At 43.3% G+C, this 14,077-nt stretch overlaps 2 protein-coding genes across 4 annotated transcripts in view; one reads left to right on the top strand and one right to left on the bottom strand.

The window, feature by feature from the left end:
• The window catches only part of TASP1 (taspase 1), a 342,726-nt gene extending 333,375 nt beyond the window's left edge, over positions 1-9,351 (top strand). For both annotated transcript variants that reach the window (XM_042980918.1, XM_042980915.1), the window contains one exon: positions 9,124-9,351. In XM_042980918.1, the coding sequence (XP_042836852.1) occupies positions 9,124-9,150 (27 nt within the window). In that variant the 3' untranslated portion in view covers positions 9,151-9,351. The remainder of the gene's footprint in view (positions 1-9,123) is intronic.
• Positions 9,263-14,077, bottom strand: part of ISM1 (isthmin 1) — a 73,211-nt gene continuing 68,396 nt past the window's right edge. For both annotated transcript variants that reach the window (XM_042980924.1, XM_007086825.3), the window contains exons 5-6: positions 13,807-13,896; positions 9,263-9,949 (exon numbers count right to left, since the gene is read on the bottom strand). In XM_042980924.1, the coding sequence (XP_042836858.1) occupies positions 9,432-9,949; positions 13,807-13,896 (608 nt within the window). In that variant the 3' untranslated portion in view covers positions 9,263-9,431. The remainder of the gene's footprint in view (positions 9,950-13,806; positions 13,897-14,077) is intronic.

Raw genomic sequence — 14,077 nt, 5'->3', positions numbered from 1 at the left:
GGGTTCACTGCCTGGGAGTGGGCGAATACAGATATCCCAACCTTAGTATTGCCATCAACAGCCAATGGTGGCCTGCACAACTTCCTCTGTGTATGGACTCACATGTGCCATGGGGCATAGACTCATGACCCACCTGACCTCACTACATCATTTATTTTTTCTTTTCAGTTTTGTTTATTTTTAGTACTTAGTTTAAAATATATCAAATATATAGAGAATAATGTAACAATTGTATGTTGTCCAATGCTCAGATTTAACCAGTATTAACATCTTGCAGTATATTTTAGGTTTCTTTTTTTAAAAAAAGAAATATCATATTACCTGTAATGTTTTTTGCCTTCTCCACCCACTCACTGTCATCCATCCCCAGAGGTAACTGTTACCTTGAAATTCGTGGTTAGCCTTCCCATGCATATTTAGTACTATTCCCTATGTCAGTGTCCAGACATCATGTAGTATTGCTTTGTGAGTTTTTAAATTATTGAAATTGTGCAATACTTAATATATTCATTTGCAATTTGTTTTTTTACACGTTATATTTTTATGACACTGTGACAGTATGCATAGCTTTAGATCATTTATTTTCACAGCTGGGTGGTATTCTGTCTTACTAATACAACACGGTTTATTTGTCCATTCTTCTATTGGTAGACAATTAAATTGTTTCCAATTTTTGATCATACAAAGAAAGCCCTCAGGGGTGAAATTGGTGACTTCTGCTACATGCACTTTACAGCATCCATGGTATAAGGTAGAGTCAAATTATCCCCAATTTATATCCCCAAAAGTGTGGCAATAAGAGTTTCTGTCTCTTTGTCACCTTGCCAACACTTGATATCATAAGACCTTTTTTCCCCCTAAATACTATGTGGCAACTCTGACTTATTAATTACAACCACTGTAATTAATCCTCACCTGGTTCCATAGTACCTATCACATTGTATGACAGTCATCTGAAGTCACCCCCCTGTACCATTCATTTATGACAGGATTCCTATCTGTCCCTCTATCTGTCTCCAGTACCCAGCATGGTCAATGATGACAAGCACACAGTAAGTGCTCAGTACACACATGTTGACTTAAATCTAAAGAATTAACATATCAAAGAACGGTTCGTGTAGGAGTGGAACCAAGATTGATCAAAGAACCAGAACCTTCAACCCCTCCTGGATAGAATGTCAATTAATGTAACCACTTGGGAGAATTCTTGGATGGTATCTGCTAAATCTGAACCTGCCCTAGGACCTATTAATTCCACTCCTCATGGAAATGTGTGTGTACAAGCACTAAAGGACACACCCTGGACTGTTGCAGCACTATTTGTAAAAGCTCCAAACTGGCAAGGACCCAAATGCCTGTTCATGGTAGAAAGGTTAAATAGAAAGGTACAGTCCTAGGCAGTGATGAGAAAGAATGACCTAGAGCTGCAAACAGCAATATGGAAGACTCTCATAATGTCATATTGAACAAAAGATGCCAGACTTCAGGGAGCATATGCTAGAGGATTCCATTCACTTGACGTTCAAAATCAGGCAAAACCAATATGGTGTCATGATACTGATTACTTTTGGTGGGAAGTGGGTACTAACAGTAAGGTGGCACAGGAGTGATGGTAAGTAATGTCTTCTTTATTTGTTTTCCATTGAGGTAACATTTACATATGATGAAATTCAATTTTTTTTATAAGTGCACCATAGTCCAATGAGTTTTGGCAAATGCATACAGTTGTGTAGCCACCACCATAATCAAGACATAGAACATTTCATCCCTGGGAGCTCCCTCATGAACCTTATATTCTATTTCTTGACTTTGGCCATGAGTGTGTTCACTTTGTGAAAATCCACTGAGCCACCCATTTATGACGTGTACTTTTTTTCTGATTGTATGTTATACATCAATAAAATGAAGAGTATTTTTCAAAAAGGATTGGCTCAAAGAATGGAAGTTGGCTACAAGATCTCCAGTTGGGTGGCAAAGGGAATGAGAGACAAGCAGGGGGGAAGGCAACTGGGAGTGTACGAAGTAGAAATATTGAAGAAGAGGAAACAAAGTGAGTTTGCTTTTATCTCAAACTTCAGTTTTCTATGTTTGCTGATGGTGAGTAGTGTGAGCCAGGCTTTATCTTCCTAGAATGGGATCCCTGCTTTCCTCCTTTTTTTTTTTCTCTTTATAACATCTTGTAATAGTGGGAGGGAGTGCTCAAGAGTGGCTCCATGAAGGGCTTTTGCCTGAGACCTGGAGAAGGCTGCCTTGGCCTCCACTCAGTAGAAGTCCCCAGATGAGGGCCCTAAAACATTCTTGATAGAAAGGTCTGCCCTCCATAGCAATCAGCACAGAGGACCTCACTTTTCTTTCGACTGGAGGAATCCTGATCACATGGCTCTGAAGCATGAGGTCTCTGGGCACCTCTTCCTGGTCTTGGCTGGTCCCTGAAGGCGAATTTGAAGGCGCCCTGGGAACAGGTGCATCAGTGGTGTGGGTGTCCCCAGTCTTACCTGTGTAAAGATCTCATTGGAGTTATATGGACAACAGAGGCACTGAGTTACTTTAGAAGCTCCAAAGAAGATTTTGTCCTGGGAAACCCTGGCTTTTCTCTTTGCCTTTTCCTTTTCTTTCTCCTTCTCTATTTGCTAAGCTCTCCAAAGGTAAAACAAACCAAACCCAATCTAGGTGTAGAGGAGAGTAAAGGAGGGCAGAGCTAGACAAAGCAAAACCACTTGTCTACTGGTGTAAAACTTTGAAGCAGTTCTTGTTAAGATCTGCTACTGCTCACTTTCACTAAGTAATTAAAGGGGTACTTCATTTAGACCATTCCCTTCCATGGCAGATAAACCTAATATGTGGCCATGGCATTTGTGAAAAATAAACTTAGCTGCATAGAAAAAATTACTTTTTTCTTTAAAAGTCAGGCTTGAAATTTTTATATCCTTTGAGTCATGTTCTTGAAGCAACTGGCTGATTAATTCAAGAAATGTTACTTTCCCAATTCAAACATGACATTTTGAAAATCATCCATGAATTACATGCCTCAAGAATGAAAGGCTTTTCTGTGCCATTTAAAAGGCTTTTTTTTTTTCATTTTAAGGGCAATCATGAATATCTATAAGGGTACATTTATTACTCCCAGAACAGATAGAAAATTAGCAAAGTTATAAAATTCTTACCCAGTTTTGCTATTGCAGCTGTGTCTCCGTCCAGCCCCCCACCAATTCCCCTGCCACTAAAATGGTTGAGGATGATGTTATTTTTGCCATTACAGGCAAGGCACTGGCTGTTGTATGTTGGCTTTCCAAAACTTCTACAAGGAGATGGAGATAGTAAAAAAAAAAAAACAACAAAAAAACAAAAAACAAACACCCCCCCCCCCAAAAATCCCCAAATGTATCTAAACTTTGTTCTTCTGGTTCAGCAAAGAGTGCTAGTCCCATAAATTTGTTTCTAAAAAGTCTTATCTTCTGATCCCAGAAAATGCCCCTCTTCTTCTAATCCTGTATGGCAAACCAATACTAAGTCTCAGAAAAGCAATGGGCTGTAAGCTTTCTGTCTTAATTTATACTACTGTATTCAGGATCTGTACACATGGATGTATGTTTCTGTGTATACCCACCCAGTAATTACTGAGGCAAGTCTTTAATTAGTCTGAAATAGTGCAGGCATAGTGGTGACAACCCACACATTTTTCCATTGGAAATTGTAAGTAGATGACAAAGGGAGAACCCCATCCTCTTTCCTCCCCACACATAACTTCCTGTGAAGCCTTTTCATGATTTTGTATATCAGGCCAGAATCATTGCTCTTGGGGATATTGATCACTGTCGCCCAGTTGATTATAACAGTGCTACTCAAAGTGTGGTCTATAGAGCATGATTGGTTTGTAGTCAGCAAGGAGATTAATTCAAAAACTAAGAAAAGGCGTTCAGCAATTTTTGGAGGTATCTGGCAGAGTCACTTTCTGTCTGTTGGCTCTAATTGTAAAAACTGAGGGTTTATCATGTTGTTTTGTAGAAACAAAAAAGATCTATTAGAGCACCAGTTTTTTTTGTTTTGTTTTGTTTTGTTTTTGGGTTTTTTTTTTTTTTTTTTTGGTAGAGCTATCAACAACAGCAAAACCTCATTTCCACATGAGGGTGATAATAGTAAGCTTATTTTTGAATAGCACTCAGTAAGTACTAAAGCATAAAGTCTTGGTTTGGGACTCACCCAGAAGCAAAGCCAGAGAGAATGATCTGAGCAGGTAAGCACATTTGGGAGATGATTCCAGAGAGCAACAGTAGCAGAGTCGGGAAGAAATACAGGGAAGGGAAGGAAGCCGATAAATGGTGTGTTAGCAAGCAAGTTAGCACTGTGGGTGACTGGAGCTCAGTCCTACTGAGAATTCTGGGAATGGTACAGAATATGCTTCAGAATTGCCCCACTTGAGGGGTGAGGAAGCTGGGGTGTTCCCCCAAGTTCCTGTCAGTCAACTGTTAAGTGCTCCTGGGGGGCACTGTTAAGTCCCTGGCACTTTGGTCTGTTCCTATGCAAGCCAAGTGGGTCCCACTGCCTAGAGATCGTGTTCAGGCAAAGGCTTGCAGGAGCTTCCAGTTGAGAATGGGGCTGGTGTACACAGTATGTGTAGTCAGTGTGGTAAGTGCCAAGGGGCAAGTGCTGGACATCAAAAGCATCTGCCAATGAGTAGGTAAGACAGGTGATCTTATCCAACTTATAGATAGTAAACTGAGGTCCAGTTTAACACTATAAAACAATGTGGAAGGTGGTGAGGGGCTGGGAAGGACCTCTCTTCTTTGGTTACCTACTTTCAGCCCACCCAGAGTCCTTTTTTGCTTGCTTATATTCCTGCTTTGTGTAATCAGGTAGTTGGTGATCTACCTCTGTGGCAGACTGGCTAAGTGCTCACATAGTCTTTCTCTGTTTCTTTCACCCCCAACTAAATTCCGTTTCCCAATCTTCCTTGTGAAAGAGTGTGGCATGGAACAGAGCTGTGGAGATGAAGTGGAAATGATGTACAGTACTTCTCTCCTTGACCTATGCAAACCTTTATGCATGGCCTGCCTGCTCTTTACTTTTCAAGCAGGCTGGGATAAAGATGACCCCCAGGACATCCTAGAGAGTTACATTTTGAGGATGGCCAACCCACAATATGGAAGGAGCCTGGACCCTTGACTCATCACCTAAAAGAGAGCCACTTGACCAGACACATCCCCTAGATTTTTACTGTGTTAAGCCACAGTGATTTTGAAGATTATCTATAATAGCTACTAGTATAGTATTACTATAAATAATGCAACATACATGTGTAATCAAATAATTTATTTTTCTTTATATCACTTATTATCTCAGATTATGTCTTTATTTTTCAGCTGTCTGCCCTCCAACAGGAGTATCTGTATTTGTATACTGTTTTATCTCTGGCATCTGGAACAATTCTGGGCAACTGGGAGATGTTCAATATACATTTTTCAAGTGACTAAATCCCAATGTCCAAACTTCATTGCATCTGACAGGCTCCAAGAACTTCAAGGCTCTTAGTTCATTCTCATAACAACTGTATGAGGAACTGAAATGCATAGAGGCTGATTAATCTATCCAGTGGTACCCAACAGGCAATTGTGGAAGCCAGGACTAGAATCCAGGAAGTTTGACTCAACCTTCAAATTCTTAAGCCCTCTGCACATTGTCTGACATCTGCCAGGGGCAGTGCTAGGAGCTGAGAGTGTAGAAAAGTAAGAGACATAACACCTGCCTCTGAGGCTTACCCAACAGGCAATAGCATGGGGTTTGCTTGCAGTAAGGAAAACAGACCAGTCTCTGTTCTAGAAATGTTGAGTTCTGTTACTGACCCAACTGGAGCAAGGGCTCTGCTATAGGAGCAAGCATCCTCTTACAGAATGACAGAACCGAGCAGAATATGTAGAAATAAAGCCAGATCCTCTGTCTCCAATGTGAGATATCATAAGGGTTGATGCAGGGACATTTGGCAGATTTGAACAGTTCAAGTAAAGGCAGAGTGAGTTAGAGAAAAACAAACACCAAACTGATCCTGTGAGTGCTGTGAAGACTTAGGAAGAGAGTAGAACAAGGGTTAAGGTTACAAACGTTGGGTTGGTGATTAGAAAAAACTGGCTTCAGCTGGGTCTGCCATTTATGGAGCATTTATGACTTTGGGCAACTTTGCTAACCTGGTTGGGCTTCTTTTTCCTCATCTGTAAAATGGATGTGATGCACTATGCTTGCCTCCCATGTTAATGTGAGCTGCACAGAGGCACAAAGTGTGTGCTCAGGAAAGGGTGGCTAGTATAGTACCTATTCTTTGATCCCTGATGTTAGGCTGGAGAACTCTATCCTCTTGGCCGCTGAGCTACACAGGCAGAAACACCCCGGAGCCTGTAATCATGGTGGACAACTGTAATGGGGCCAAAGAGAAAGTTCCGTTGTCCCTGTTCTCTTTCTCAACTTTCCCATGTGCAGCCACTAGAGGGCCTTGGGCATCTCTGTTTGCCACTATTGGCTTGCTCACATGGCACCCAGGAGGCCCAGTGATTAGAAAAAGGACTCTTTTTCCAGCAAAGGAGCAAGAAATTTGATGAGAGTCATTTGTAGAGCACTTGTTGAGGGTCATATTTACAGGTACTGTTGGTGAAGGTGCAGCCTTCTCTGCTGCAGGCAAAGTTGGCCCTTGAGCACATGCTCCACTTGGAAGGAGAGAATTACTTGGGGCTACCAAGGGGCTGGCTTGAAGCCCTGTGCTGAATCAGACAAGGTTGCCTTGTCTTATTAGATAGCTGAGCAGAGGGGTCTGGCTTTCTGAGCATCACTCATTGGCTTTGGGACTGACAGCTAGCTTATCCTGATTAGAGGCAGATCATAGTTCCACAAATTTCCAGAGGCGTGACACTAACTTGTACTGGAGAGTAGGGATGTATTCAGTAGGCAAAAAACCCGGGGACCTCTCTGCTCCCATTTCACCTCACCTTCCAACTCTCATTTCACTAGGTCAGCAAAGTCTGATATGAAAAGGCAAAGAGTCCATTGCAAACATTGCTCATATCAGTCATTCTCACTGTAGTAGGAAAGAGCTCTGTTCCTTTTTGTCTTCCAGGCTAAATCCTTAATAAAGACACCTTAGATATGGCTCCATAACTTACCACTCTTGTTCCTCTGCTTATCATTCTAAACATACTAGCCTTTGGGAAACACCAAGCTCATTCCTAATCCCTTGTTTTTGTTCTTTTTTTCTGACTCCAAATGCCTCCATTTCTCCCTCCCTCTTTGCTTTATGAAATACCACACCTCCATTGGACTCGACAGGTACTTACCTGATTCTTGCCTCTGTTTTCCCATAGTACTTTGCATTTATCCTTAATAAAACATTTATCAGAGGGTTATTATACGTTTTTTTCTCTCCTCATTTGGTTGAGTTTCTCATATGCTTCATCTCCAGTCTCTGCTTGAATACCTGTCTCAACAGGGATCTCACCACCTCAAAAGTAATGCAATCCAATGCAACCAACTCTCTTTGCAAAAATAGTTTCCCTATTATAGAAACCAAATCTGCTTCCCTGATATATAGGTGTATTGATTCTCTCCCTACCAGTTCAGTTACCTAAAATTCCTTCAGATGTCAATAGGCTTCTCATATCATAATTAGAAATAGCTCTTAAATACAAATATTCTGAGAATGGGCAATGCATGAGTGATTCATTTTAAAGTGTAGATGATTGATAAAAGCTTTTCCAGAAGAACAAGATTTTACTAGAAGAGCTTATGACATCACCAGGACACTACCAGTTTGACATAGTAGAATGAGCTAGGCTAGGAAAAGAAAGATGGGTCCAGTGTGATATATTCCCCCCCCGCCTCGAGTTTTGGTTTTCTCATCTGTAAAAGGAATAATCTGCATGATTAGTTCTACTTGCTACTGTAATTGCTGAATTTTGTCTGGAAGCAGCCCTGCTCACCTGGACTGTCTTAAACCTTTACTCTGGCTTGGTTTTCTTAGCTCCTTCTTAGCTCTGAGGAGGCAAAAACTTACCTGTGGGTCAATGACTTCAGCTTCCTGGGGACTGGGTTGACGTTCTTGGTGCCAAAGATGCTGAGTTATACCACCCACCATCACATCAATCAATGAGCCTTTTATTCCCACCTGGTTTAGACCTTCCTCTCCCCCTGCCTTGGAGTCCAGGGCTTACCAGGATTATTTATGGTATTTGTATCATAAATATTGGCAGGTAACACATTTATTGCAGGTAACACATTTTATTATGATTTTATTATATATTCTCTTTTCCTGGAGTTTTGCAAGTAAAGATTTCATAAGAACAAATTCTTTATTTGTCCTAAGTTCCACACTACAGAACCAGGTAATTGCTTGAAGCACAAGACTCAGTGACTCAATAAATACTTTACAAAAATAACGTAGTTTTTTCCCCTTTCTTAAAACATAAAAAAATTAGGTTTTTTCTAAAAATGAGTCCCCCTACTCTTTTTATATGTATTTACTGGGAATATATTGGTGGAGAAAAAAAATGTTACGATGGTATTAAAATAAAATAGATGAAATGAGGTTTATGTTCTTTTACCATTTATTTTGCTTGTTTTTCTTTGGAAAAGTGCTACTATTTTTACATCTGACCTTCCTGCAGCCTTCTGAACCTACTAAGACATGAGCAGAACGTCTCCTACTCTGAAGCCTTTCAATAGAATTATAGCATTATGCTAATATTGGCCTTTTATTTTAAAGCCTATTTAAAACCAGTCATCAGATTTGTCCCTAAAATACCCATGTGCCCCCCACCCCCTATCCAATCTTAGGCAAGGGCATTTTGGAAGCTGAGACTCCAGCAAGGTCCCTCAGGACTAAAGAATATTTGTTTTTAGGTGGCCGTTTTCTTATTTTGATACACTTATGTTGAGTTATTTAGTTTTTCTTTTTTTAAATCATTACAAAATTCCCTTTCTCTCCCACCTCCGGAAGCCCCTGTCTGAACTCTCACAGAAGGGATTAAACAGTTTCACAACTCCAGCGAAAAAGTTTATGCTTAAGTCACATTCATATTAAATAAGTTATATATAAAAACTGCTTATAACGTTTACAACTCAGTCTTTTCCTCTTTGCTTCTCTAGAAAACATTGGATCGGGGTGTGAGTTGAATCTCACCCACTATGGCTTCCAGGTTCTTCTGGCTTCTTTGTCCTCATCTTCCTGCTGACATCGCCCCTTGGAGGAATTTCAAGGAGCTCTGTGGGCATTTCAGATGGCAAGGTGGCTTCAGATGGCAGTCACCTGGGGCTGGTGCACACCCCTAGTGTAATTTATGAAAAATACCCATGTGGTATATACAAATATACATGTATGCGGATAAGAGGGGCGCTGCCCAAGCGGTAGATCAGTGTAGTGCATTTGTGTCACAAATACCCGAGGTGGCATCTCCTTAATACTCCCTGGCCTCTTGGAACTGCTTAATGTAATCTTCATCTGAGGGGCTCTCTGTGCACTTCTGTCCATTGTTGGGAGGCCGGGCCTCGTTGTATCTGCTCCAGTCACCCTTGCAGATGATCCAGGGCAAGACGTCCACCTTGTAGTGGAGCTCAGCTGAGAACTCAGTGCTGATAAGGTTGGGCGTCCCGGCCCCTTTGCCCCTGGTGATGAGCTGCATGTTGTCGCCATAGCAACAGTGCTGGGCGGCCAGCGTGGTGCTCTCCAAGGACAGCATGGAGCGAATGCAGTACCGGGCCGTGGGCTTGTAGATCTCTAGCTTCTCCTTGGGCCCACTGGCGTCCTTCCAGCGGAAGTCCTTGCGCTTAATGCGGTCAAAGATGTCCGCCGTGCTGTAGGCCACCTCTGTGGGGTAGGAGCAGGGGCAGCTGGGCAGGTCATTGATCACCTTGTGCATGTACTTCTTTAAGAACTCACTTTTGCAGCTCATCCATCGCTCGCAGCTGTCCGTGTCTGAAAAAGACCAGGGAGAAACCCTCTCACTACATGCAAAAGGGGAAGCAGGTTAAGGCTGAGGTCAACTCCTCCCCTCCCAGGGGCAACCCCTGGAGCCCCCTGGAACCACCAGCCTTTGGTTGTCTTGCTCACCTCCCTTGAACTTGGGAACTTTATTCACAAGGCAACCCCCTCCCCACTTTATACTATGAAAAATTTTCAGACACATAGAAAAGTAGAGAGAATACATTTAAGCAGTGACTACCTATATGCCATCACCCAGATTTAACCACTACATTTGCTTCATCTTTTTTGTTTTTTTGAAAACATATATTATCCCTGAGTTTTAGTAGGCATCTGGGGGGAAAAAGGAGGATATGGGGATAACCACAACCCCCTTATCACCTATGACAAAATTAACAATAATTCAGAGGGCTATTTTGAATCTGCTCTTTAAATAAGTGGTGACAAGGTAAGGCAGAAAGTACCTCCAGGGGAATTTATAGGAACAAGTTTTATTTGTGCCCCTCACTCACTGGTTTAAGCTAGAGCCATGGCCTGATCTCTTAACCATGGGTACCGAACAGCGACGACCACTGCAAGGAAATCCATATGATAAGATGCCTCAAAGAGGAAGGGGCTGGCCCCTGCTTTTAGGGTACTTAACATTTAGGCCAGAGGCCATTGACCTGAAGAACCCACCCCTGGTGGTGTTCTATTTGGACCTTACAATATTAAAAAATATTGAATTAATTGCCAATGAATTAATAAATTATTGAATTAACTTAAGACTTAGGTGATTCTAGTTATTAATGTGGATTCCTGGTCTTATTTGAAAAACCTAAAGATATGTTTATGCTGGTCCTGCACTGCCCCAAGGGAACAGGCATCATGAACAGGCAAACAGTGGCGAATGTTGCACAAACCAAGGTTGAGCAGAAAAAATCTGCTGGGGTTGTCTGGGGGTGGGGAAACATTCAGCGTCACCAGAGCAGAGGTTATAGGGAATGAGGCTGTTGGCATCAGATCATGGGAGTCTTTGGTGCAGTTTAGGCTTGTTTAGATGGCCCTAGGGAACTGCTGAAGGCTTCTGAGTGATAGCGAGCTATTAGCTAAGCTGTACAGTAGGAAGATACATTCAGAGCTGATATCTGTCATAAGAGTCCAGGTGGGAAGGGAGGGGATGCAAGGGATCAAGAGTGGTCAGAGAGTTAGGGCTGCTGGGCCTTGGTGGGCTTGAGGGTAAAGGAGAAAAGACTTTAGGAGTGACTCCTCAGCTCTGATCCCAGGTGCCTGGGAGACTGGTGGTGTCCTAGGAGGGAATCAAGAGACTGGGACAGGGGTAGGGTTGGGAGGGGCAGTTTGGAGGAGGGCTCAGGCTTCTCTTCAGTGGAGTGAGGAGGAGAGATATAGGGCATCTCTCAGGAGCTCAGAAAGGCCTGGCCTAAGACGAAGAGTGTGGGGTCTTGTGTTGGACTGCCTGGGATCAACTTCCCGCTCAACCGTTTGGTAGCTCATGACCTCGAGCACAATATTCTCCCTCACTGTGATTCAGCTTTCTCATCTCTACATTGGGGATGAAAGTAACGCCTGTCTCATAAAGTGTGCTGAGGATTAAACTAGAACACAGGGAGTACCCAGCACGCACGGGACCGGGGTGCTGCCTGAGGGCACGTGCGAAGGCTCCATTCGGACCTGAGCTCTGAGACTCCACCCCTGTGGAGCCCCTGACTGAACAGTAGTGAGAGCATGCAGGCTCCCTCCTGGGAAATGTGTGTCTGCAGAACGAGTGAGGGTCTCTTTCAGAGAGCACGGTCTTCAGAAACAAAGTTCAGTGAGGTGCTAGAAAATGGCTTTGTTATTATCCTTCTAGTGTGGAAGGTCATCATAATTCATGTGCCTATAGAACATGCATTGACTTATTTTTATCTATCAAACTTATGTAGACGTTCAGTGTGATGGGCATGCTCTAAATGCTTTGCAAATACTAACTCATTTAATTCTGCAATAACTCTATAAGTTGGCACTATTACCTCAGACCATTTTACGTATCAGATAACTGAGGCAGTACAAGGTTAATAAATGACCTTGTGCAAATCAAGCTCTGTCCCATCTCTGCTAGGCATCTTCTGTTTGGGGTTTTATATCCTCATTCCGTGTTTTTTCTTGCTCTGGAAGGTTTTTCTTGCTCTGGAATCCTAAGTGGATTGCATCAACGCGCTCCTTGAGCCCTGACTTCTTTTTGGGTTGAGTCAAGGGGAGGACCTGGCCAGAGACCAGGGGAAGAGAGGAGAGCGAGGTCAAGGTATTTGTTCCCGTGTCTCCTCCCTTGCTACTGCAGGTTGGCTACATCCTTCTTTAGCAACAAGAGTGCTGTTGGTAACCTTCTCCACACGGCTGTGGATTGTGGTAGCCACTCCTCCCCCTGCTCCCTTCAGGCCGAGGGGCAGTAAGGGCTCCCCACTGCTCTGTACGGCCCCGTACATCCCCTTCTTGGTTTCCATTCTACCCTGCTCACACCTTTGCAAACAGACCCTCATCAAATGCTCCTCAATTATCTGTTCAGTGTGCCATGTTTGTTCGTGCCCAGAACCTGACTGATGCCCAGTCCTACTTGTCTCTGTGAGTCCTCAGTCGTACCTCAGGTGTGACTTTGTGCAACAGGACCCATCCTCCCAACAAAGCAAGCAGCTGCCTGTCTGTAGGGTGTGCAATATGGAGAGACCCGAGAAGCTCTCTGCCCCGCAAAGACAATCTTTGTTGCTCTACTATTTTATGTAAATGTCCCACATTTAGTCTTTAATTTTGGTGTCGGGGGAGTCAAATGCATAGTGTTTGCAGAAGGCTCCTGCGAAAGGTAGCTTGTGTGTGTGTGAAAGACTGAGGTGGAACCCCCGGGTGACACAGAATTTCCACACTGCCTCCAGTTTGGCTGAGGAGACAGGGCAAAAGTGAAGAGGCTAAGAAAGACTTTCTGGGTGACACGAAGAAGTGTGAAAGAAGGAGTCTTATCTTTCTGCAATAAAGAATTGCACCCCAAAGCACGTGAAGCTATTTTTAAAAAGGAAGCTTTCACCTCACACCTGAGTAGTCACTTTTTTTTAAAAATTTTTTTAACGTTTATTTATTTTTGAGACAGAGCATGAATGGGGGAGGGTCAGAGAGAGAGGGAGACACAGAATCTGAAACAGGCTCTAGGCTCTGAGCAGTCAGCACAGAGCCCGACGCGGGGCTCGAACTCACGGACCGCAAGATCATGACCTGGGCCGAAGTCAGCTGCTTAACCGACTGAGCCACCCAGGTGCCCCCTGAGTAGTCACTTTTAATTTTCTCTGGTTCGTGCTTATTGTGTTTGGTCTAGCACTTTCTGGCAGATGAGGAGCAGGGTATGCCGAAAGTTTACAAAAAAATTGATGAGGTAGAGACAGGCAGGTATAATGCCGAGGAAGTTCCCTTTTTCTCTCCGTCCCTCCTTTTGCTGCAGAACTGAGATCAGCATTTCCTGACTTCTTGGGGACACTCAGTGAGGCCTGTGAGAAGAGACCCCATGCAGCCTGAGGCCCTACTGAGGCTGACTCTGTGCTTAGGGAGAGCAGTCCTGTCCCACTTCTTGCCACGGAAGCTGTGTAGCAAGCAAGGCAGACCCAGCTGGCTGCTCTGCTCAGGCTGGTCTGGGAGGCCCAGGACTGCTCTCTCCTGCTCGGACTGTATTCGGGTAGCAAGAAATATGCTGGGAGAATTGGACCCCATAAGAGGAAAACAAAACACTTAAATGGATCCCGGGATGGGACTGCAAAAGCAAAAGGAATCACCCAAACATTAAATCAATATTTGAATAAAAAAACAAAAGGGGCGGGGGAGAAAACTCTCCTTACCAACTTCAAACAGCTTGGTGGCGTTAAACTCCTCGCTTCCCGCAAGCAGACTCACTTCGGTGGCAGCTGTCCTGAAGGTGTCTTCGATTCCTAGACACAGACAGGAGCTCATTTTTCCCTAGTTTTATGGAAAAAGTTACCCTTCCCCCCCCCAGCAAATACAGAAACAAATACACCTGAACAAAGCTTTTTTGTATTCATTACCACTCCTGGGTAGGAACTTGCCAGTGGAGGAAACAGTAAAAAGCAGGTAGTAGAGCATAAAATATAT

This window comes from Panthera tigris, chromosome A3, assembly GCF_018350195.1.
Source record: "Panthera tigris isolate Pti1 chromosome A3, P.tigris_Pti1_mat1.1, whole genome shotgun sequence".
Classification (NCBI taxonomy): Eukaryota; Metazoa; Chordata; class Mammalia; order Carnivora; family Felidae; genus Panthera; species Panthera tigris.
Note: the sequence above shows the minus strand (reverse complement) of the source record. Positions and strands in the feature narration are given on the sequence as shown.